This window comes from Syngnathoides biaculeatus, chromosome 14, assembly GCF_019802595.1.
Source record: "Syngnathoides biaculeatus isolate LvHL_M chromosome 14, ASM1980259v1, whole genome shotgun sequence".
Taxonomy (NCBI): Eukaryota; Metazoa; Chordata; class Actinopteri; order Syngnathiformes; family Syngnathidae; genus Syngnathoides; species Syngnathoides biaculeatus.
In genome coordinates this window covers 23,925,000-23,949,911 of record NC_084653.1, presented here as the reverse complement: position 1 = coordinate 23,949,911, position 24,912 = coordinate 23,925,000, and the positions used below count along the sequence as shown (strand labels likewise).

Genomic DNA, 24,912 nt, shown 5'->3' with positions numbered 1-24,912 from the left:
GATAAATGTTTTGAGTCAAGACAATCTATGTGCAGTCATCGAAATTATGAAACGCTAAACTACATAAGTGACAGCAGTACGTAACAATAAAATGCCAAGATTACATTTAAAAAAAATTATAATAAATACAAACTTGCGCCTTACAATTCAATGTGGTTTTGACATGTGCACTTTGTCAAAGTGAACAATAGGGGGCAGCAGTGAGACGCTCATAGTGTGTGTGTGTGTGTATATATATATATATATATATATATAAATAAAAAAAATTATTTTTTTAGTTTAGAAATGTTCCCTGTAATCACTGAATATTCATATTTATGCGAAGTCTCACGCTGCTGAGAAAATGCTGTCATACATTGACGATATAAAAGTCATTGTAATAATAATAATATATATGTATTACATGAATTACACGGTGAAATATGTGAAACATCGGCGATCCCAGTGTCGTATACAAATTCACAATCGTCGTCTGCACAAAGTAAAAAAAAACAAAACAAAAAAACTGTTAAAATTCAAGCAATGCAGTTTCCATATCAAAATTATGCAGGGAATAATGCACGTTCACGTATAAATACTGTACAAACGGTATACTAACGGCTAATTCAAAACTAGCAGTTCTTTTTTTTTTTTGACAAATATTTCCCACAAAATCACTTTTTTTTTTTTGCATCCGAAAAAGTCCCACGGTCTTCATCCACATGCAAACACAACAGTGAGTCTTTTTTTTTTTTTTTAAATAGTGCATACAGGATGCCAGAATTATGCAAAAATGGGAAGAAAAAAAAATCCAAAAAACAAAAGAGCCTTTTTTGAGAAGGTAAATGCAGTAATTGTCAGAGGCGTGTAGGTCCGGAGGAGCCGCTAAACCGAAGTTTCCGACTGGAGCAGGAGCACAAACTTGTGCGATTTGGGGTCCACGTACTCCTCCCGCACGCGGATGTACGGGATGGCCTTGACGGTGACGGCGAGGTTGAAGTCGAGACACCTGAGCGCAAAGTCGGCGCCGTCCTTGACGCCGCTCGTCACCGACGCTTCGCTCACCAGCGTCCACTGGTCGGCCATCCAGCGCTCGGGGCCGTACTGCAGGGTGGGGCCCGGGGACAGGTACGTCTCCAGGAAGGCCTGGAAAGATGTTTTCAAGGGGTATGGAAAACATATTCAGAATTACAGCGGGGGGGGGGTCCACCCGGGAGACCGCATTATTATTATTATTTTTTTTTGCAGAAAAAATAGCAGCGCTACGGAAGAACAAGTTTTATTTTTCCTGCTCATCTAAAAAAAGAAAAATATTTGACATTTAAAATGCCATGTATCGTTTTAATTGACCTTGGAATTTGACATCCATTCTTTGCCGCTTATCCTCACAAGGATGGCGGGGAGTGCTGGAGCCCCCCCAAAAAATAGCAGCTCTACGAAAGAACGAGTTTTATTTTTCCTGCTCATCTAAAAAAAGAGCCACGAATTTTTCAAATTATTTTATTAATATTTTACACATTTGAATTTCACCATGATAAAAAAAATTTGTAGTCATATTTCGTTTATTCTAAGAAGAATCATTTTCGGGGTGCCGGATTTCAAAGAAGAAAAAATAGCAAAAATATTTGACATTTAAAATGCCATGTATCGTTTTAATTGACCTTGGAATTTGACATCCATTCTTTGCCGCTTATCCTCACAAGGATGGCGGGGAGTGCTGGAGCCCCCCCCCAAAAAAATAGCAGCGCTACGAAAGAACGAGTTTTACTTTTCCTGCTCATCTAAAAAGAGAGCCACTATTTTTTAAAATTATTTTATTATTTTACACATTTTAATTTTACCATTATACAAAATTTTTTTATTATATTTTGGTTATTCTAAGAAGAATCATTTTAGGGGTGCCGGATTTCAAAGAAGGAAACAATTGCAAAATTATTTGACATATAAGATGCCATCTTTCGTTTTAATTTACCTTGGAATCTATCCATTTTCTTTGCCACTTATCCTCACAAGGGTGGCGGGGAGTGCTGAAGCCAATCCCAGCTGTCAACCTTTAACCCCTTTCAATATTAATATCAATTTGCAATATGCTGGCGTTTAGATTTTGAAATGATCACTTCTACAACATTCCCAGGAAATCACAAAATTTGATCACAGATGGATTATTGACTGTATTGATTGTTTATAGAAATGAGCTGACCAAATACGACTTTTTTTGTTTCGTTGTAATTTTGAAAAATATAAACTACCGTTGCGTAGATGAGTGCCCTTTTTTTGGGCTTGAGCACCAGCCTCTGAAAATGTCTGTGCACGTGCCTGCTTTCCAACATTCCAAGATTTTTGATGGTGAGCTCCTCTAGCCATCCATTTTTTTATGGACACTTATCCTCACAAGTGTCGCAGGGAGTGCTGGAGCCTATCCCAGCTGTCAATGGGCAGGAGGCGGGGTACACCTTGAACTGGTCGCCAGCCAATCGCAGGGCACATCGAGACCAACAGCCGCGCTCATAATCACACCTACGGGCAATTTAGAGTGTCCAATTAATGTTGCGTGTTTTTGGGATGTAGGAGGAAAGTGCCTGGAGAAAACCCACGTAGGCACGGGGAGAACATGCAAACTCCACATAGGCGGGTCCAGGATTGAACCCGGGTCCTCATTATAAATGTATTTTATATCATATAATTTCACTAGCCGCGACCCTCGTGAGGATAAGTAGCAAAAGAAAATGGATGGATGGATAATTTTACTTTTGCACAAAAAATTTTCAATCATATTTTGGTTATTCTAAGAAGAATAATTTTAGAGGTGCCGAATTTCATAGAATAAAACAATTGCAAAAATATTTGGCAAATAATATGTCAGATATTGTTTGAATTTACATGGGAATTTGACAGTGTGATAAAAATAAAAACCAAATCATAAAACAAAAAAAAAAAAAAAAACAAAAATTGAAGCGAGTTGACCTTGGGGCTCATGTTGTTGACGAGACAGAACGCCAAGTGCTTCTGGATGCTCTCCATGCTGTGACACTGCTGCCTCCTGGTGGTGCGGAGGTACTTCTGCAGGGCGCGGGCCATGGAGGGGAAAACGGCCAGAGCCGCCTCCCGCACGTCCATGATGTCCGACGGCGTCGCTCGCTCGTCCTCCTTCTTCATGCGGCGAACGTGCGTGAACGCTTCCTCCACAGCCACCACCAACCTGCCCACGGACGTGGATATTATCGGTAACACTGACATGACAATCGCATTTGTGCTCAGTTTATCTTAAATAACTTTAAAAACGTTTTTTTTTTTTTTCAAAGCCCTCACATTAGCCATCATCAACCCAACGCTTTGTAGCAATTTGCTAAATATCCTCAAAAATGTCACTCAGCTGTTTAGTTTGTTGGGAATGTGTTGACAGGTTGGCTAGCTTGGAAGCTAGCTAGCTTGCTAGCTAACTTGAGGGCTTCATAACCAGAGGGGAACCCCCCCCCCTTTTTTTTAAGATAACTGCTACAATGTATATGATATAATTATTGCATTGCTCTCAAATGATTCCAATACGTATTTTAAAAAAAACTAAATAAACCGTCGCTCACACAGAGGTTTATGCAGGTTAATGTGTGGCCGAAATGTGCTTCCATGTATGGGGGCTGAAGCCTATCCCAGCGGTTTATTTTCTTTTTTTTAAAATATGCATTGGACTCATTTGAGAAGAATGCATATTAAAAAAAAAAAAGTCAATTGGGGAAAGGTTTACCGAAGTTGAACGTGTGGCCGCAACACGCTTCCGTGTACGGAGGAGCCGACTCGCTGTCTTTTTTTTTTTTTTCAATCATAGTTAATATATGCGAGTTTGTGTAAAAAATTTATTGAAATATTGGTATTTGTATTGAAAAAATGTGAGTGGCTCCATCGCTACGTGGGATTTATTCCTGATTGAGAACAGATCCAGCAACGAAGTATTTGTATGCGTCCAGATTTTTCTACGCTTTTAAACTCTTCCGTGTAAATCTCGATGACTTATTCACCAGATCCACGCGTAGATCCAGTTGTCCAAGACAAGCAGAAGCGGGTTAACTGTCCAATTTCTTATCGACAAAAACATCGACTCGGGCATTAAATATGGGTCCTCTGTGCCAAGTGTCTCTCATTTTTCCACGTATCACCTTCTAAATGTTTAACGGTATCGGACAAAACTTCGAGCTATTAGACGTATTTTCGTGCTTTGTCTGACCGGCACTTCCAGCCAGTGATGTGATTTGATGACGTAGGTGCACGAGTGTATATTGCTACTGAATTCTCACAATATTAAGGAAATCTGCATCCACCCAGCCATCCATTTTCCCGAGCTGCTTATCCTCACAAGGGTCCTGGGAGTGCCGGAGCCTTATCCCAGCTATCTTGGGTCAGGAGGCAGCCTAGCTCACCTGGCTTTCCGCTTGCGTACTCGTCTCTCGTAGTCGGCCTCCTCGTAGTACAGCTCGTTGTGGGCGCTGTCTTTACGTTTGGCGGCGGCGGCGATGGCGGCCTGGGACTGGTTCCCGTTAGCGGGCGGCGCCCCCGCCGCGCTCCCCGGAGCTGCGCTCGCAAAAGAAGAGCGAGGACGAGGGGTGAATTGATGATTTCACGTCACCTTGAGCCCGAGGAAGTGATCTCGCAGATTAATGGATCGTGACGCCGTGCGGAGAACAAAAGGGCGTGTCGACATTCTCACTGATGCGTTCATAAAAGCTTGCGTCAGCGATTTAAAAACATCGGTGTCATAATTCATAACCTTGTCCGACATGAAGACTTAGCAGGTCCTGATTCGAATTGTTGTGGTTCATCATGTTTCTCTGTCACAGAAAATCTTACGATGACAACTTAAACCATATTAATTATACTTAGTAGAAGAATTCTTCCCAAAAATATAGAAATAGAAATTAGGCCCAAGCAAAGATATTAAATTTTAATTTTCAGAATTACACCATACACCATTTATCTATAAAGTGCAGTCCTGAAAATGAGTCACATATCACTGTACATACAGTATATTAATAATAATTAGTACTAAGTCATACAAACAATATAAAATTTAATTTTCAGAATTACACCATATGCCATTTATCTATTAAGTATAGTACTGAAAATGAGTCACATATCGCTGTATATGTATTAATAATAATAATTAGTATAAATTATTAAAAGTTTTAAATTTACAGCCACATAAATTCAGTTACATTAAATGTTTTTACTCAGAAAAAGATCTGCTTTTATTATTATGGATACACTAATATTAAATTGAAAATGAATATGCTTTCAAATGTTGTAGCGACCTTTTATATGTTATTAAAATTAATCGATATCAAATGAATAATTGTATACATATATAATATAAAATCTAATAATAATATAAATATAATAAAATATAAAAATTATAAGATAAAATATAAATATATAAAATTCTAATTTTACACGAAAGAGAATTATAGCAACTAATGTTACATGATATAATATTCCAATATTTCCTAAATATAACATTCATATATTGATACAATTATTATTTTCTTTGTACAAGCGTAAATATGCTTGTATACGCAAAATTAAATACATTACATTTAAAGTAGTATTTTACAGAAAACAAAATGTTTTTTGTGGAATATATCTACTTATATACTGACCCTAACCCCCCCCCCCCCCCAACCCCCATGTGCGAGAATCTTTTTCTGGCCAACTAGATGAAACATTCATAGCGTTGCGCTTCATTCAACATTGAAGCCGACTAGTGACGTTGCAGCTCTGCACGACGTGCTCGTCACGTTCGGGGGGGGGGGTTAACATCCAAACCATCAACGTGGCGTGCGTGTAAAAGTACATTCGTGCAGGTGAGAAGGATGCGGGAAACTAGAAAGGCAGTGTGGGGGTATGCCAGAGGCCGAAGTGGGGGCATGTGAGGAATGAACGTTTTTCTCTGATGAATTATTGAAGGCTTCAAATCCCGCCCCACCCCCGGAGGCCTTTGTGCTGAAAAAATGGGGGTTGGGGGGTGCGAGGATGCAAGTATGACTGAAGCATTGTGCATTTGGGTTGTGATCGCCAACATTCTCTCCCGAATTGTGACGTCGCAGGCAGTGCTGTCGTCGTTTTAGTGCCGACGCAGCGTATCCGTGACTTCGCTGACTTGGCGTGCTTTTCCAAACGCGTCGCAAGGGAAGACGCGAGTTCTGCGGTACGGTACTTACTCTCCCGCAGAAACCTTTGCAGTCTGATTCTCAAAGCTGGAGAGCACAAGATCACAACCAGAATTGTGTCATTTGAATGTCGCGGGCTAGCGGTTAGCACATCTGGCTTTGGTCAGAGATTCAGGGTTCGAATCTCGGCTGGGGCCTTCCCGTGTGGATCACGACGAGTCAACCTCACCACATTTTTTTTATGTGTCCGTATCACCTGAAATGTTACTTCAAACATTCCCCTTCCGCTTAGTAATCACGTTACCGTGACAGCTCGAGTCTCGAAAAACCCGTGACCTCACAACCAGATTCCTCGGGATGAAGGAGCCGTGCCTACCGTCGACGTTGTAAACTTTGAACCCGGCCAGGTGCTTGGAGGCGCGGTGCTTGGTAGCCGAGAGGAGCGCCGGGTTGTGGAGCGGGAAATCTCGGTAGTAGTACTCCAAGATGGTGAGCGCCGCGTTCTGGATACTGCGTGACACAAAAAGATTAACTTGACGACCTCCGCGAACGGTCCCGCTGCTTAAAAACGTTTAATCGTCTCGACACGTTTACATAATTTGTGAACCAGAATCCGAATCAGAAATCGAGGGCAATGTGTTTTTCAACTAATCATGTTTGGTGACGTAAAACTGCTTGTAATATCTCTACTTGATCGTTTATGATATTTGCCAATTTGAAATGTTGGTACAGATTTTTTACAAGAATCATGGAAATGGTAACTCTAGATTTGGCGTCGCGGGCCACGTACAATCATGTGGCGGGCCGCATCTGGCCCCTGGGCCCTGAGTTTGACACCTGTGCTCTACAGTGACCCAATTATGTTTATATGAACAATTAAAAAAATACATTTTCCACGGTATATCCCCTTCAATTATTGGTTGCCTGTTCCCTACTTTTTTTCTGTTAATCTTCCCTCGTGTAAAACGCAAAGTACATAGAGACGTGCGCCAAATACTTTTAAGCACATCGCATGCCCTCATTTTTTCCCCCTCCCAGTCATGACATTTGATCAGAGGGAAAAGGTCTGACAGCTGTGTTCACAAAATTCCTGTGTGAGCAATTCCCTCTCGTGTATCCCGCCTGAAGCAAAAACTAGACAAGGCGGCTGGCTGACTCCGTGACTTGCGATGTGACTTTCATCCCTCTCTGGTCGCGGCTTCCGTTATACACACAAAATTATTGGGACACGTGAACTTTCTTAGTTAGAACTGTCTCTCGTTAAGAAACTCCCTGATGTGTACCATGGCAAAAATTATCCACCGCTTTTCCGGGTCGCGTCGCGGAGGAAGTAGCTTCAGCAGGGGATACCCAGACTTCCCTTTCGCTAGTTACTTCTTCCAGCTCTTCCGGAGGGATCCCGAGGCGTTCCCAAGCCAGCCGAGAGACGTAGTCTACTCCAGCGTGTCCTGGGTCATCCTTGTGGTCTCTTTCTGGTTGGGACATGGCCGGAACACCTCACCAGGGAGGCGGCTCAACATTGAGCCCCTCCCGGATGACCGAGCTTCTCACCCGTTCTCTAAGGGAGACCCCAGACCCCATGTGTCTTGTATCCGGGATCTTGTTCTTTCGTTCATGACCCACAGCTCATGCTCACAGGTGAGGGTAGGAACGTAGATCGACTGATAAATTGAGAGCTTCGACTTCCGACTTAGCTCCCTCTTGGATGGACCGATACAAAGTCCGCATCACTGCAGAGGGTGCACCGATCCGTCCGTCGATCTCTCGCTCCATTCTTCCCCTCACTCGTGAAAAAGACCCCGAGATACTTGAACTCCTCCACTTGGGGCGGAATCTCACCCCTCACCCGGAGAGGCAATCAACATTGGAGGAAAAATAGTGCAGCGCGCCAACATCAAAACATTGTCCAAAATGTGAAGGATGTTGACGGAACCATCATGGTACGGGGGTGCTTTTCTCCCACAGGGCCTGGATCCCTTGCGATCGTCAATGGAAAAATGAATTCACAAGTTTGTTTTGCAGAAAAATGCCTGCCAAATTCTATTTTGCTCGTGAACATTGGCTTGTAGAGCTGACTTTTGAAAATATTCCAAAAGGCATACGAGTCTATTTTTGGCGACTCCTCCACTGTATAGTCATATAGTATAATATTCACTTTTATGATGGTCCCATATAAGATATTTCGAATGGCACTCTGTGAACTGAATGCAATGAACATTTGATTGCTTTATAAGTATGGCATTGCGTGCAGGTGTTTTCCATAAAAAAATATTTAACATAATTTCATTTTGAAAATGAAGTAGTGCCCGTGTACCTCAGCTGTCCGATGTTGTAGTGACGCGTCTCCCCGTCGGTGGAGCGGATGACGCACACGCTGTAGCACGGTCGCAAGTGGCGCAGCTCCAGCAGCACCACCGCCAGGTAGTGGACAAAGAGTTGCGAGTCCACCAGGGACACGGCGAACTGGACCACGCCGTGGTAGTCCTCGTCCTGCGACGGAGCACACGCACGGCACGTATTCAGTGACACGACGCGCTGCAGTTCAGATAAACGTGAAATTCAATGTTGTGTCTGTCTCAATGTCGGCTTTATACTGCCCCCTGGTGATGTGAGAGCACAAGGAGCAGCGTAATGTCCAGTGAGATGAAGCATAAAATCTGTCAGAAACTCTTGATGATATTCATTACATTATATTTAATTGTTATTATTCTATTTTTTTTATAAAGTTTAACAATATGCAGGAGTGTCAAACTCATTTTTATTGCGGGTCACATGGGTTCCCTCAGAGGGATTGCGAAACCATATAATTTATACCACAATTTCTGGCCTACAAGCCGCGACTTTTTCCACACGCCTTCAACCCTGCAGTTTTTGCGGTGATGCGGCTAATTTGTGCATTTCTTTCCTAACGGCTGCAAGGGGGCACTCCAGCGGAAAAGGTAAGAATGAGGCTGGTGGAATATATGTGCAGAGGAAGTGACTAGGTCTGGGCTAGCGTTAGCGCTGTGCTAGCGTGTTGCTGCTGTGTTACTGGCATGTCTCTGTGATATGTACCGGTGAGTTTTATTTTAACCGGCCTAGCTAGCGCTAGCTAGCTTTAGCGCAGGCTAGCATTAGCGTGGCACTAGGGTTAAACTCTTTCTGTGTACCATCTTTCTTTGTAAATATCTCGTGTTTCAATGTACGTTTCAATGTGGGCACTTGCGGCTTTTACACAGCTGCGGCGTATCTATGTACCAAATGGTATTTTCTTTACAAATGTACTCGGTGCGGCTTGAAACCAGGTGCGCTCTGTAGGCCGGGAATTACGGTAATCGTCGCAACATATCATTACAGGTACTGTTGAACTGTTTTCGTGGGCTTCATTTTCAAATTTTTCTGCTCAAATTTCGTTCCAGCTTTTGTCCATCTGCTTGGTTTTCATGCAGTTAAAAATGATCCAAAGTCCAAATGCTGAAGTCATCACGTCACTCCCAACTTTATTTTAAAATTCTTGCAATATTCGGCGTTATTAAATGTGATGACAATTTGAAATGTTGGTCCTGAAGAACATGAAGCAGACGCGGATGATTTGCTTACACTGGGCCATAGGAAATTTTATGGCGGGCCAGATCTGGCCCCGGGCCTTGACTTTGACACCTGTCCCATGACGTGTTTTCTTGATAAAAAGACATTACAAATATTATTTTTTAGGGGTAGGCTAGAACAGATAAATGGCATTTCCATTTATTTCAATGGGGAATGCTGACTCGGGAAATGAGAATGAATTGCACTCTTATCTCAAGGAGGCGCTCTACTGTTTTATTGGTTTCGTACGTCACGCTTTCATACATTGAGCTCACCTGCGCGTCGAGGATCCTGACGCCGTAGAAAAGCCAGTAGGACATGGTGAGCAGTAGGGTGAGCGTGGTGAGGAAGGCGCGGCCCGCGCACACCCTGGGCAGGCTGGCGCGGGCCGGCCGGAGAAACAGCGCCCAGATGGCCGTGAGGAGCATGAGGAGCTTGAAGGAGAGCGACAGGAAGAGGCCCTCGCAGGCGGCGCCGCAAGGCTGCAGTCTTTCGGGCCACATGATCACGGGCAGGAGCAGGAAGACCAGCGGGGTGGCCAGCACCACCAGACCCCCGCAGAGGCCCGCGGCTAAGGGGAGATAACGCCGGAAGCTTCGGGTCCGGTCCTGTATGCTCTTGCCCAGGCCCACCACTTCCTCCTGGGACACGCTCAGCTCGGAGGTGCCCGTCACCGCGGTGGTGGTCTCCCCCCAGTTGTCATCCTGCAGAAAAGCAAGAAGCCGTCATTTTGCCACTCATCCATCCATCCATTTTCTTTGCCGCTTATCCTCACAAGGGAGTGCCTATGCCAGCTATCAAGTGGGCTGGAGGCAGGATACACCCTGAACTGGTTGCCAGCCAACCGCAGGGCATCTTCTAACATCATCCCACGAGTATTTTCTAGACACGAGCCATCACTTGGCCCGCTTCAAGGTTTTTTTTTTTTTTTTTTTTTTTGGTGGCGTGACCAGTTTTACTGGAAAACTAAACGTGAAACAAAGAGAATTACACTTTTAGGCACAAATGCTCTTCAGATGATCACAATCTGCAATCTTAAATCCAGAGTGGATGTTTGGTGGCGTTCAGTTCTGAGGTTCCGGGTTCAATCCCCGACGCGCCTGTGTGGAGTTTACATGTTCTCCCCGTGCCTGCGTGGGTTTCCTCCGGGCACTCCGGTTTCTTCCCACAACCCAAAAACATGCAACATTGTTTTGGACACTCTAAATTGCCCCAAGGTGTGATTGTGAGTGCGGCTATTTGTTTCTATGTGCCCTGCGATTGGCTGGCGACCAATTCGGGGTGTGCCCCGCCTCCTGCCTGTTGACTGCCGGGATAGGCCCTAGTGCTCCCTGAGGATAATCGGCTAAGAAAATTGATGGATGGGTTGATGAATTGTGCTGGCCTCAAAGTATAAATGTTGTGTCTTGTTGTCTCCAAAACATAAAAAATCTTTGATCAGAAGATATGATGAGGTATAATTGTCTAAAAATATTGTTTGAGTGGACCGTTTTTAAATAGCAGCAAAACAGAAAAAAGAAAAATGAAATGCATTTTGGAAAACTCCTTCTCGCGTCATCCTGCGTTTTATTGTTTGTTGACTGTTTTGAACTGATTTGACTCTCTTTGTGCTATTTGCAGACTCTGCGGACATCCATAATGAAAAATCTCCAAACCCCGCTTTGATGTAATGTAGGGCGGCGCGCACGCAGGAGGACGCGCCCGCCGACGGCAAAAAGGTACACGACGCACACAAAACAGATCCGATTGTTCTCCCGCCTGTCATTTTGCATTAAGATCGCATCCTTTCTTGGTCTTTTCTCTCTATCATATCAAACACTTTGCGATTGTCACTCATTCTCGTCGTGAGCTATTCGCTGGCCCCTTCAGTCTGCGGAATTTCCCACCACTTGAGCACACGATTAAAACAGGACATGATCACAAGAATGTCAATTTTGAGTCTGGACAAAAGAGATCGGAAGAGAGTCTCAGAGTGTCATCCCTATAAACATTCCAAAATAGATATTGTCATGAAAAATACATAGAACATTATTCACTTCAATGTCTATCCCAAAAAATAAACATGAGCGGAGAGCGCGTCATCCATGCGCAAAGTTGCGGAAGTCTCATTCGACATTCAAGTGGTCGCCATATTGGCGGCATCTACTGCCCGTGACGTCACCCTTCTGACATGGAATCTCTTTTCGAACCAACCGAGTGAAGTGCAATCACTCGCAATATTAGCCCATCGTTTCGAGCCATATTTAGATGATGGGCGGATCACGGCCAAACCACCTCACCGCCCGATCCACCTCCGCGCGGCGGTGATTAAAACGACGACTGCTGTGCCAGTCACAGTCTCGGTCAATAATAGCATAGCATGTAGCAATAGCATCCCCGTATCGACGATTCATCACAATACCAAATATTATCGGTACTACGAACTTTGGAATAATCAATCTGTGAGCGTTCTTCTAACGAGGTGAAAACTCGCGTTCATGTGACCAGGTCATGCAGCTGCTAAACGACAAAGCTACTACACCGCCGCCATGGACTCTCAGGGGATTAATCCTCAAGATTACCGCCGCACTAATCAGGCCGCCGGATCGCTACGTTAATGCAAAGAACGGACGGCGAGGCTCAAGCGGGAATTACGGCGGTCGCACGGCCGGTCGGGTTAACGCCTCTGTGGCCGCTCGCATACATCCACGAACGCAGGCCGCGAGCCTCACTAGCGACCTTCGAGGTTTACACGGTATCAATCGCAGCACTTGACGGACAAAAGGCCTTTTATAGTTAATGAGCACTTTATTTTTTAGCCGACGTGACAGGAAGTAGGGGTCATGATACATTATTCTACTCATATTTTTGTCATCAGAACAAAGCACAGTACATCATTTGCTGTATCAATATGGAGTGGTGTCTAAAGATACTATAAAATTACTTTGTTCCGTAACCGCCACACTCTTATCTCAAATGTACTATAGAGCTCGTGCACCTACGTCATAAAATCACGTGACTTTTGTTTACGTCGCCATATTGCCGGTCTAACATAGCATCGTTCAATGCTAAGTCGGTTGGAGACGACACGGAAATATGTCTTACAGCGCGACGCCCAGAGTCTTGTCCGATACCGTTAGACATGCACAAGGTGAAGATAAGCAAAGGTACGTGGAAAAATATGATAAACTCGGCAAAGAGGACCCGTATTTAATGGCGAAGTCGATGTTTTCGCCGATAAGAAATTGGACTGTTAATTGGCTTCCGCTTGTCTCGGACGACTGGATCCACGCATGTATCTGGTGAGTAAGTCGTCGAGATTTACACGGAAGAGTTTGAAAGCGTAGAAAAGTCTGGACGCATACAAATACTGTTCTCGTCAGGAATAAATCCCACATAGTGATTGGGCGACGGCTCGTGAGCGCGGAAGCGTGTTCGGCCACACATTAACCTCTGTTGGAATCCATCGATCTTTTCAGCTAGTATTCAATACAAATACCAATATTTATATAAATGACCCCTGGGTTTAGACAACACTCATTAACTATGATTGGAAAAAAAAAAAGTCATCTCCACAGAACGTACACGGAAGCGAGTGCGGCCACACTTAACCTCCGTAAACTTCTGCGCGCATTGTTCTCAATTTGGCATTACAAATACTTCTTGTTAATTTGAGATTAAGAATAATTCCTACCTGAAATGAAGCAATCTCTACACAGGTGTGTGTGTGTGTGTGTGTGTGTGTGTGTGTGTGTGTGTGTGTGTGTGTGTGTGTGTGTGTGTGTGTGTGTGTGTGTGTGTGTGCATTTTGGTTGGGCACCGTAATAATGTATCGTAAGCACGACATCATTACCAATATTTTGCCTTATCCATAATGATATCACGTCATTGACAATACTTGGCTCTATATGAAAACATATCATGACACCATACAATAATACGTTACTAATGATACAGTATCTTCCTATGTCAGTAATAAATCACTATATCATATAATACAATATATAGTTTATATATTTTTTATAGATAGTTTATCAAAGCCGTTTTTTCAGCAGATACTGTATGTAACGGTGCTCGTTTGCAATCCAGCAAGGCACGAGTGTCCCTTTCAAAAAGAGAGTACAGTATTTGGTTTTTGCTGGCTGGAAACCCAATCTGCCGCCCTCTGGCATCGAGCCTCACAAAGCGGCGAGAGACCGCCAAGCGCCGCCCGCCGGCCTCGCGTCATTGACGCGCGTGTGAACGCGGCGGATTATTCCGATCAGCTTTCCTCAAAGCGCCGAAAACTGATCTAAGATCTAAGAATGCCTCCGTCTGCTACGTGTGCGATGAAGCGGCGAACAACTACATCATCATCTCACTGCTCGCGCAAATTACCTCACGATGCAGACAATGGATGGAAGCGATGAGCTGGAAGTCACATGACATCCTGGAATGTGTTGGTTTTTTTTTTGTTACAGGTTGCAGGCGGAGAAAGAAAAATGGGTCGAGCCTTGGGATTCTTTTCAAGGTCTGGATTGACCCCCCCCAACCCCCGCTACTAATGCTTTTATCTCACAGGTACACCTGTGCAGTTGTGTCATCCCGTACGCATTTTAAGATTACACATAGCTCCATGTTTGAACTGTAAAAAAAAATATATATATATAATATATATATATATATATATATATAATATATATATATATATATATATATATATATATATATATATATATATATATGCTAACACCTCCAAGATCCCACCAGGTCGTCATGGGACTTTTCGAGAGCGTGACAACGAGGCGCTCTAAAGCCAAGGCCGCTGTCAATTTTGACATCGCAACATCTCAAACGGATCTCTCTAAATATAGAGAGGATTTTATACCGGCTGCCATTTTTCCATTAACACTAAAAATCATGAATTTCATGACGGTGGACCTTTAATGTTCATGCTTAACTTATTCTTCTATATTGGAGCGAATCAGAACTGGGTAAAACGGACCAGATTTCATGCGTGACTGTGAAGGTCGACTGCTGCATGCATGTCTTTTTTTTGTCTTTTTTTTTTTTCCCCGCTCATTTCGTGCCCTCGGGCAGAGCGTTTTTTAAACTACAAAGGCGCAGTAGGAGCACTAAGGAAGGCCGCATTCTGCCGACGTGGAAGTTGCCACGGAAACCAAGATGCTTACGAACGCGCGGCGAAAATGCGACATAATCACGGAGAATGGATTTGACAATGATAGACACAAAAAAGGAGGCGGGGCTTTATGATGGTATCAAGGTGAATGACAATCGGAGCAAAGGAAGAACTCGGGGGAAAGAGGAGAACGACGGAATTGCGCCGTTGTATCGTATTGCGTTACGGTATCGACAATGTATCATGATACCACTACGATATCATTAGCAATATAAAACTTGTTTGATCAGAATGTAACCAAAATAATATCATACCATCAATAGATACACGGTCATGATATGGGGATCAAGCCGCACAAGAGCAACGATAGTCCTCCGCGATTGCTTGAAATGTAACACGGGGATTGCGCTCCGCGATTAAAGCTCGCACCCGCACTTTTTTTTTTTTTTTTTTTTTTTACCTGGCCCTCTTCTCCAAGATCGGCCCCCGGCGAGGGCTCGCCCGGCAGCGGCTCGCCGTTGTGCACCGGCGAGTCTTGGGAGGACGTCTCCGGGGGGTTGATGATGACCGATTTCTCCGAGCGGCTGCCGTCTTTGCCGGCGCCGGCCTTGTGACGTTCGCGGCCTCGCTCCCTGGATGCGGGGTGACACAGACGGCCAAAGGTCAAGGAAACCCCCCCCCGCGCCGAACAGGTCAAATGCAATATGAGCCTTGCAAAAAATACGGTGATGCATTCGCTTTGTAGCGATGAAATGTCATTGTGGAATTATTTAAGAAAAATATGATTATGAATGGCGGCACAGTACTGAGGGCCGAGGTTCAAATCCTGGCCCCGCCTGTGTGCAGTTTGCATGTTCCCCCTGTCCCTGCGTGGGTTTTCTCTAGGTACTCCGGTTTCTCCAAATTGCCCATAGGTGTGATTGTGAGTGCGACTGTTGTCTGTCTCAAAGTGCTCTGCGATTGGCTAGCGACCAGTTAAGGGTGTACCATGCCTCCTCCCTGTTGACAGCTGGGATAGGCTCCAGCACTCCTGCGACCCTCGTGAGGATAAGCAGCTCAGAATATGGATGGGTGTTTGAGGGTTTGATCCATACCAATTTTTAACCTTGATACTGGATTTCAGACATTTCATCTTTTGGATAGTTTCGAGGAAACATGTTTTTAAACATTGTGTCAATATTTAATGACAAATAATAATTACAGGTATGGACCGCTCACTTCAAGTCCTTTAATATGTCGGATGACTCAATGTGGGGCGGCATGATGGATCTAATATGCCTCATAGTTCAGAGGTCCCGGGTTCAATCCCAGACCCGCCTATGTGGAGTTTGCATGTTCTCCCCGTGCCCGCGTGGGTTTTCTCCAGGCACTCCGGTTTCCTCCCACGTCCCCAACATTAATTGGACACTCTAAATTGCCCCTAGGTGTGATTGTCCCGATGTGCCTTGCGATTGGCCGGCAACCAGTTCAGTGTGTACCCCGCCTCCTGCCTGTTGACAGCTGGGATTGGCTCCAGCACTCCCTGCCACCCTTGTGAGGATAAGCGCCTAAGAAAATGGATGGATTTGATGGGTCAATATTTCTGAGGACCCGGGTTCAATCCTGGACCCGCCTATGTGGAGTTTGCATGTTCTCCCCGTGCCTACGTGGGTTTTCTCCAGGCACTTTCCTCCCACATCCCAAAAACAAGCAACATTAATTGGACGCTCTAAATTGCCCGTAGGTGTGATTGTGAGCCCGGCTGTTTGTCTCCATGTGCCCTGCGATTGGCCAGCAACCAGTTCAGGGTGTACCCCGCCTCCTGCCCGTTGACAGCTGGGATAGGCACTCCCCGCGACCCTCATGAGGATAAGCGGCAAAGAAAATGAATGGATGGACTCAATGCGGTTTGTTGCATAATGATTTGTGACCTTGTTACAATTGATAAGACCTTATTTTCTATGACGGCCAAAGTCAGTTGCCGCTGAAATCTAATCTGCTTGACGGCTATCTGCTGATTTATCTCCACCAACCGAGGAGATTATACAGATTTTTTTTTTTTTTTCAAAGGAGTTGATTATGGAAATGTATTCGTTTCATCTTGCAGGGTGAACTAAAGCTTCGGCTCAAATAGTTCCCTCATTTGCAAAGCAGACCAGCCATCGGAGCCGGCGAGGTGCGACGGCGCGGCTCCCCGCTCCCACCCTCGAAAAGACGGAGCGTCCGACGGGAAACTCACCCGTGCCGGTTTGACCTCCCCGAGCGGCTGGAGTAGCCCGAGTGGGTCGACTCGGTGTCCATTCCGTTCGGCGTTCACGGGGGTAAGTTTCTCTCTGCGGGGGAAGGGGGCGACACCTTCGGCGGTGGTCGTCGGGAGGACCGGGGCCGTCGCTATGGAAACAGGCCTATAAAAGAGCTCAGGAATCCGCGGCCGCTGACTACGACCTTGCACGACTTCTTTGGCAACCGCAGTGACCTGAAACACGCACACATCAACGCCGGTTACGTTTGTACAAGTACATTTTGTTGGTCTGACGAAATACTGACATTTAGCCAAGGCTTGAAAACCGAACCTTGTCTTGAAACCGTAAATTCTTCCCTTGAAAACTAATTTCAAACACCTAAAGTGAGCTCTGTTGTTGTGAAATCCTTGACCCATGGCTTGAAACCCTCATTTCAAGTCGTTCCTTAAAACCTTAATCTGGTCTTCAAACCCCACCACAGTTTTAAGCATCCATTTTGAAACCTTCTTTGAAAACCTTAACCCGAACTTGAAAACCTAACCATAATCTGAAGCCCTAACCTTGTTTTAAAACCCTAATTTGCAACCCCATCCCTGACTTGAAGCCCTAATTTCCATCCATCCATCAATTTTCCTCGCTGCTTATCCTCACGAGGGTCACGGGGGGTGCTGGAGCCTATCCCAGCTGTCAACGGGCAGGAGGCGGGTTACACCCCGAACTGGTCGCCAGCCAATCGCATTGGCACATCGAGACAAACAGCCGCACTCAGAATCACACCTATGGGCAATTTAGAGTGTCCAATTAATGTTGCATGTTTTGGGGGTGTGGGAGGAAACCGGAGTGCCCGCAGGAAACCCACGCAGGCACGGGGACGAACACGCAAACTCCACACAGGCGGGTCCGGGATTGAACCCGGGACCTCAGAACTGTGAGGCCGACGCTTTAACAGCTGATCCTGAAGCCCAAGTTTGAAACCTTAAATCTATCCCAGTGGTTTTGAAGCCTAAGCCTAATCCAGGATTAAAACCATAATTTGAAACCCCAACATTGTCTTGAAACCCAAACTCTCACTTGAAACCTTAATTTAACGCCCAAAATCTGGTTTCAAAACGCAAATTGAAAACCCAAACTCATAACCTCCCCCCCCCTAATTTGAAACCCAAACCCCAAATTAACCATAACTTCATATTGAAATCCTGTGGACTTACTTCAAACCCGACCAATGTCTTGAAAGCCGAACTTCCCAGCCTCAACCCATTTGGAAAACAAGCGTCAATCAAAACTAAACATGATTATTGATCTTGTCCCGTCAGAATCAACACCATCGTGTCGCTGTGCTTCATTTCCAGGACGGTGAGTGCAACGCAGGCCTCGGATCAGAGCAATTACATTTGACTTGTCAGCACAAAGGAAATAAATCACAATTTAAAAAAAAAAAAAAATTAAAAAATGGCGCAGATGTCTGACTGTGCCGACGAGGAGCTTGAAATCTACGTTAAATGGCACTCATGTTTTATTCACGCCGTGAATCCTTTCAAGCGATCTGTCCGGACTCCAGGCCGTCCTTTCCATTTTGCGCAGCCGCGCGACCATCCGCGACCGTTCATTACGCTGTCTGTCTCCCCGCCGTTGTCATGGGAACGTGGCTGTCCGCAGGCGCGTTCTTGTATATGTGTAGTAGGAAAACTGTCTATACAGATTGTTTACAAGCTCTTGTATTTGGCCCTTACAATGCAGACTATATGTATTAATATTAATATTATCATTATTATTATTCTTGCAATTTTTGTATAGAAGAAACTTCTTGCTTTGTAGATTCATCCGTAGTTGGACTACTGCTACCTGGCCGGACTTCATCCTCATTTATGACAATTATGGAACCCATCAAAACTTTTAAAACACAAAATAACAGCAAAACTGTGGTATAAATATCATTGATCAGAAGTCATATTTATCTAAAAACTACATTGTATTCACCAGAGATGCTGATTTAAAAAAAAAAAAGTTTTTGTGGGTCTAATGGCTACAGACGTGTTTTGCTAGTCGGACTGACCCACCAATCTTAGGTCCGAAAAATTCTGCCGTCATCGTGGGCAAGCTAGCTAAAATTCTCTCAGAAATTCTCTGTCTCGTTATCGTGGAATTTAAACAAATGAAATAATTTGGGTGATCCCGACTGACCTGAAACATGAGAGGTTGTCTGATTTGACTTAAGACTGTGAGACAAAAAAATTAAACGTGTATTTTTTTGCACAGTGTATATAAATTTCTGCCTTCATGGAAGCATTCAATGAAATGAAGCGAACAGATTGTTAGGAATATATCAATTCAATTTTAATGAACATCTAGCGGCACGGTGGGTCAGTTGGAAAGCGTTGGCCTCACAGTTCTGAGGTCCCGGGTTCATTCCCGGACTCACCTGTGTGGAGTTTCCGTGGGTTTTCTCCGGGCACTCCGGTTTCCTCTCACATCCCAAAAACGTGCAACATTAATCGGACACTAAATTGCCCCTAGGTGTTATTGTGAGTGCAGCCCTTTCTCTCTTTGTGCCCTGCGATTGGATGGCAACCAGTTCTGTCACGGACTAACGGCACGAGGGCCGACCCAAATGCAGGACTTCGAGGCAGAGGCATAATGTTCAATGTAGTTTATCCCGGAAACTGGGTCATACATGCTGCGGCAAGGTCCGATGACTACGGGACAAACTAACAAACTCAACAGCACAAAATCGCTGTGTCTCGGGTTACTCTAACTTACGCGTAGAGCGGAGAGTCCCACAGGCAGTGAATGCAACTCTCTAACGCAAGGCAACGAACTGGCAAATGGCAGTGACAAAACCTCGCCATTACATTACATTTAGCGTCTGCATCTCATCTGGGCTCACATCTGGAGCGTCCGCTGTCACCGTGGCAACACCTGAATCAGGCCCCCCCCCCTACCAATTAAATAAATCACACCGAGAAACACGCAGGATAGACTTGTGAGCACGAGTGTGAATGTGTACGCGAGGGGTGTTGTGGGGGGTGTTACATCGCACACAATGGCCTCGCATAACACCCGGCGGCAGCACGCCTAAATGAATAAGCTGATGATTTGATTAAAAACCGTTAGCCCCTGGCTACCCCCCCACAGCCCCCCCCCCCCCCCCACCCGGTGCCCCAACCTCTGGGCCGGGGAGCGAGCGGAATGTGGGCCAAGGCGAGCGGCGGCGGCGAACCAGGCCACGCGGAAAAAATGGCCGCCACAGGGAAAGAAAAACTATCACTTTCAAACCGACAGATTCAGAGTCATCATAACGCCGCCTGGGACTTGAGATGCGACCCCCCCCCACGTTCTCGCGGCGGCCCATCCATCAAAAACAAGAAACGCGAAAACGCTGGTTCTCGGTTTTCCTCGGAGACGTTCACAGCATCGCACGCTGCGGTGACCGCCGATGCGTGAGCGCGGAAGCTCGCGGTCGACTGCGCCGGGTAGACGGCGACGGGCGAGAAAGTGACACTAATGTAAAACAAACACTCGTTAGTGTGTTTATTTAGCGGGTGAGGAAGCCCCGGCGTCACGCGTGAGCACGTCCGCCCGTCAGGCGGCCTCCCGAAAGATAAAACGCACATTTGTTGTTATTATACGATTATTACACGCTACAAGGTCAAGATTTGTAAGATCGCATAATCACATCTGTCTGAGGCCTCATTTTAGTGGCAATAGTTCACACGGACGGCAAAAATTGTGACACTAAACAACTTGAACAGTATTTTCATTTGCACTACAACCTCGGTTCTCGACCGCAATTCGTTAGGAGGCGGTTCGAGAAGCGATTTGTTCGAAAACCAAATCCATATTTCCCATTACATTTAATGGAAAAAGAAATAATGCGTTCCAAGCCTAAAAAAAATTTGGCTTTTTAAAGAATTTTTTTTAGCTTTTCCTGATAATAAACTGCAAGGTAGAAATACATGTATAGTTTGTAAAGTTTAAATACTTTATATAATAAAATCATTTAAGAAATACATTTATTTTTTTGCTTTAAATGGGCCATGCTTATAAAAACAAAAGTAAAATAAATACTTGAACAGTATTTTCAAGTGCAGTTCAACCTCGGTTCTCGACCGCAGTCCGTTACAGAAGGCAGTTCAAGAAGCGATTTGTTCAAAAACCAAATCCATATTTCCCTTTACAATTAATGGAAAAAGAAATAATGCGTTCCAAGCCTAAAAAAAATGAGGCCTTTTAAACCATTTCTTTTTAGCTTTTCCTGATAATAAACTGAAAAGTAGAAATACATGTATAGTTTAGATACTTTATATAATAAAATGATTTAAGAAGTATATTTATTTTTTTACATTAAATGGGCCGTGCTTATAAAATACAAAAGTAAAATGAATACTTGAACAGTATTTTCAAATGCAGCACAACCTCGGTTCTGGACCGCAATCTGTTACAGAAGGCGGTTCGAGAAGCGATTTGTTCAAAAACCAAATCCATATTTCCCATTACAATTAATGGGAAAAAAATAATGCGTTCCAAGCATAAAAAATTGGGCTTTTTAACGCATTTTTAAAATTTTTCTTGATAATGAACTGCATAGTAGAAATACATGTATAGTTTAAATACTTCATATAATAAAATAATTTAAGAAATATATTTTATTTTTTACTTTAAATGGGCCCTGCTTATAAAATACAAAAATAAAAGAAGTAATCATAATTCCTTTCTGCGTCATCATCTGTTGACCGCTGAGCGCTTATTTTCATCTTTCATAGATAATAACCCCTCTATTAGCGTATTCGCTGCCGTGCCGCCCCACATGCACACAATACAACACGAATAAGACATAAATATGTGAGATTCTTCAGCTTCAGGAAGCTTTTGGGCTCCGAGCAGGGCCCCGGAGAGTCGGAGTGAGATTTGGAATGCGAGATTCCATGAATGCGGTTCCGCCACCTGAAACGACCCGGATCAGCCTCGCGCCTCATCACATGCTGAGGCCTGGTTGCCATGGCGCCCGTACACCCCTCGTCCCCCCCACCCTTTCAATACTGTCTGGCTTCCTTCCTGCTGCTGTGATTATCATCGGTGGACTATTTTCATCTGCAATTTGGAATATTGATCAAATCCACCCATCCATTTTCTTCACCGCTTATCCTCACGAGGGTGGCAGGGAGTGCTGGAGCCAATCCCAGCTGTCAACGGGGAGAAGGCGGGGTACACCCTGAACTGGTTGCCGGCCAATCGCGGGGCACATCGAGACAATCACACCGAGGGGCAATTTAGAGCGTCCAACCGGAGTGCCCACCCAAAGAAAACCCACGCAGGCATGGGGAGAACATGCAAACTCCGCACAGGTGGGTCCGGGATCGAACCCGGGTTACCTCAGTACTGTGAGGCCAACGCTTTACCAGCTGCTCCACCATGCCGCCCCATTTCAAATCCCACTAGACATTTTTCCAAGCCGCTCATCCTCACAAGGGTCGCAGTCTGTCTCAACTAACTACGCCCTGAACTGGTCGCCAGTCAGTCGCAGGGCACACATCGACACCATCACTGAGCGGGAATCGAGCCCACGCTGCTTGCACCAAAGTCAGGGCGTGTGTACCACTACGCCGGTAGTTACTCATCAACGGGCCTCGGGAGTGTTTGGGAGGCCCACCGTTTACCACCGATGCCGGTGGGTTCCCTCCCGACGCTCCCATGTGCTCCGTGACACATTTCATACGATTTTTGCGCATGAAATGTGGACGAGAGGCAGCTTATGGCTTCACATACTTTCCCTTAATAAATAAAATAAGCTTCCTGTCAGCTACTAATTCACTTATTCATATCTTGTATCAAAACATGCAACCATGCTTGTTATCCACTAGCTCTCTCACTGAAATGCATTCTCAGTGAAATTTTGTATTTTTATTTTTTTTTTTACACTGTACTGGTGGCCAAAATGATTTTGTGATACATTTTGACGTTGAAATATATATTTTAAAATAAGGGTTGGGAGGAGAAAAAAAGTGTGCAAATTTGTTTCAACAAAGAGATGGCCAGCTCATTCATAGATGCAGAAAATTCTTAAAGTTCCCCGCAAAAATTGAAATAAAATAAAAATTAAGTCATTTCGAATGTTATTATTAATTTAATTTAATTGATACAAAAATGCTCATTTTAAATGTAGAATTGCTCTTTAGTACCATTTTTTCGTTCCACTGATTTAAAAAAAACATCATATATATATATATTATAATAAAATAAATATTTGAACCACTATTCCACGTTTTATTAGTTATTAATCTAAACGGTTTCAAAAATTTCAGGTGCTTGTGAAATATTACAATGACAATTCTGGGCAATATTATGCACGTACAGTAGGCTACGTTGATGGGATGGGGGGGGGGTGATGGAACGGGGATCGTCTCGTCCCACAATGGTCTGCATTAAGTGCTGTCATACAAAAACCGATCCAGATCCAGATGACAGACCCTGATCAATAAAAGCACGAGCGATCCGCGGTGGCCTTCAGCCAGCTGTGCACAGCCGTGCGGGCGGAGGCCCCCCCCCCCGCAACCCCCACCCCACCTGCCCTTTTCTCCAAGCCGGTGAAGGGCTGCACCGGCTCTTCTCCAACCGCGTTGTGCTCGTCTATTTTGAAAATGACCATTCAGTTTTTGTGGTGTTGTTTTTTTGTGTGTTTTTTTTTTTTGCACGGCGTCACGTGATCACAGCCCCGATTTCACGCGCGTGATCGCGTCGCGGGTCAGAAAGCTAAAAAAGGCAGCCTTCCGCTTTCCGGACTCGGAACGAATCCCGAATGGAAATGAACGGTTGACGGTTTCTGGGAGCGACGGCGACGGGCAAGCTCCTCACCTTTCCTCCTCATCTTTGCATCCGCGGAGAGGCGAAGTCTCTTCCGTCACTCGAGCCCGGCCATTGTGCTGCTGCTCACAGCGGCAAAGCCACCATGCAAGAAGCTCCCTCTCTCTCTCTCTCTTTTTTTTCTATCGCTCCTTCTCTCTCTCTCTCTCCTCTCTCTCTCTCTCTCTCTCTCTCTCTCTCTCTGTGATTTCAATTATCCTTCTTTCCGCCACCAGAGGGCGCCCGTTTAAGTGGGTGGAGGGGAGGGGTCCCAGCTCCGTTTAGCTTGCCCGACAGCTTCCTCAACCTATGATGTAAACGCTAGATAATACCAGCACGCTCTAGTTGCTTGTATCGCCGACGTGTCTATGTGGCGGACATGTTAGAAGGGTCGTCGCTTCCATACGTGGGGAGGGAGAAAGAAGGCCATTTGTATTTGTTGACAAGTAAATACTTTATTCTGGTTAGGTTGATGGGCAGGGATATTATATACTGTACATGAAAATATAAAAAAAATATTGAATACACAGAATTTCAAAGTTTATTTTAGGAGATGTATGAACATAGGACGTTACGAGAGACAATTTCCCAAGTAAGGATTACTTTTTAAATTTTTATATTTGTATATTTTGATTTGCAGTGCGTAATAATTCGAGAAATTTTATTCCTGATTTAAAAAAAATGACTTTAAAGATTCAACTCAGAATGGATCTAAGTTGATCTTGAATGGACTTCCTATTTACATGAAAATGTAAAAAAAATATTGAATACACAGAATTTCAAAGTTTATTTTAGGAGATGTATGAACATAGGACGTTACGAGAGACAATTTCCCAAGTAAGGATTACTTTTTAAATTTTTATATTTGTATATTTTGATTTGCAGTGCGTAATAATTCGAGAAATTTTATTCCTGATTTAAAAAAAATGACTTTAAAGATTCAACTCAGAATGGATCTAAGTTGATCTTGAATGGACTTCCTATTTACATGAAAATGTAAAAAAAATATTGAATACACAGAATTTCAAAGTTTATTTTAGGAGATGTATGAACA

The 24,912-nt window shown here is 44.4% G+C and overlaps 1 protein-coding gene and 1 long non-coding RNA gene across 2 annotated transcripts; one reads left to right on the top strand and one right to left on the bottom strand.

Moving 5' to 3' along the window:
- Positions 1-220: 220 nt before the first annotated feature.
- LOC133512155 (vang-like protein 1) lies at positions 221-17,123 on the bottom strand. Its single transcript, XM_061841502.1, has 8 exons — positions 17,018-17,123; positions 15,260-15,431; positions 9,977-10,405; positions 8,449-8,624; positions 6,511-6,644; positions 4,392-4,542; positions 2,944-3,178; positions 221-1,125 (listed from the first exon to the last, which is right to left on the bottom strand). The coding sequence occupies exons 1-8, from the start codon at positions 17,077-17,079 to the stop codon at positions 865-867; spliced, it is 1,620 nt and encodes a 539-aa protein (XP_061697486.1). The 5' UTR covers positions 17,080-17,123; the 3' UTR covers positions 221-864.
- On the top strand, positions 3,062-18,477 carry LOC133512156 (uncharacterized). Its single transcript, XR_009798112.1, has 6 exons — positions 3,062-3,203; positions 11,322-11,419; positions 14,141-14,240; positions 15,278-15,491; positions 16,886-17,099; positions 18,371-18,477. It is a non-coding gene; the product is annotated as an uncharacterized LOC133512156 (long non-coding RNA).
- The last annotated feature ends 6,435 nt before the right edge of the window (positions 18,478-24,912 follow it).

Coding starts and splice junctions, on each gene's coding strand:
- LOC133512155 (XM_061841502.1), bottom strand. CDS start 17,079: ATGGACACCGAGTCGACCCACTCGGGCTACTCCAGCCGCTCGGGGAGG. Junction 6,645..8,448: donor TACAACATCGGACAGCTGAG/GTACACGGGCAC, acceptor TGTGTCACGCAG/TATCCAGAACGCGGCGCTCA. Junction 4,543..6,510: donor CAAAGTTTACAACGTCGACG/GTAGGCACGGCT, acceptor TTGCGAGCGCAG/CTCCGGGGAGCGCGGCGGGG.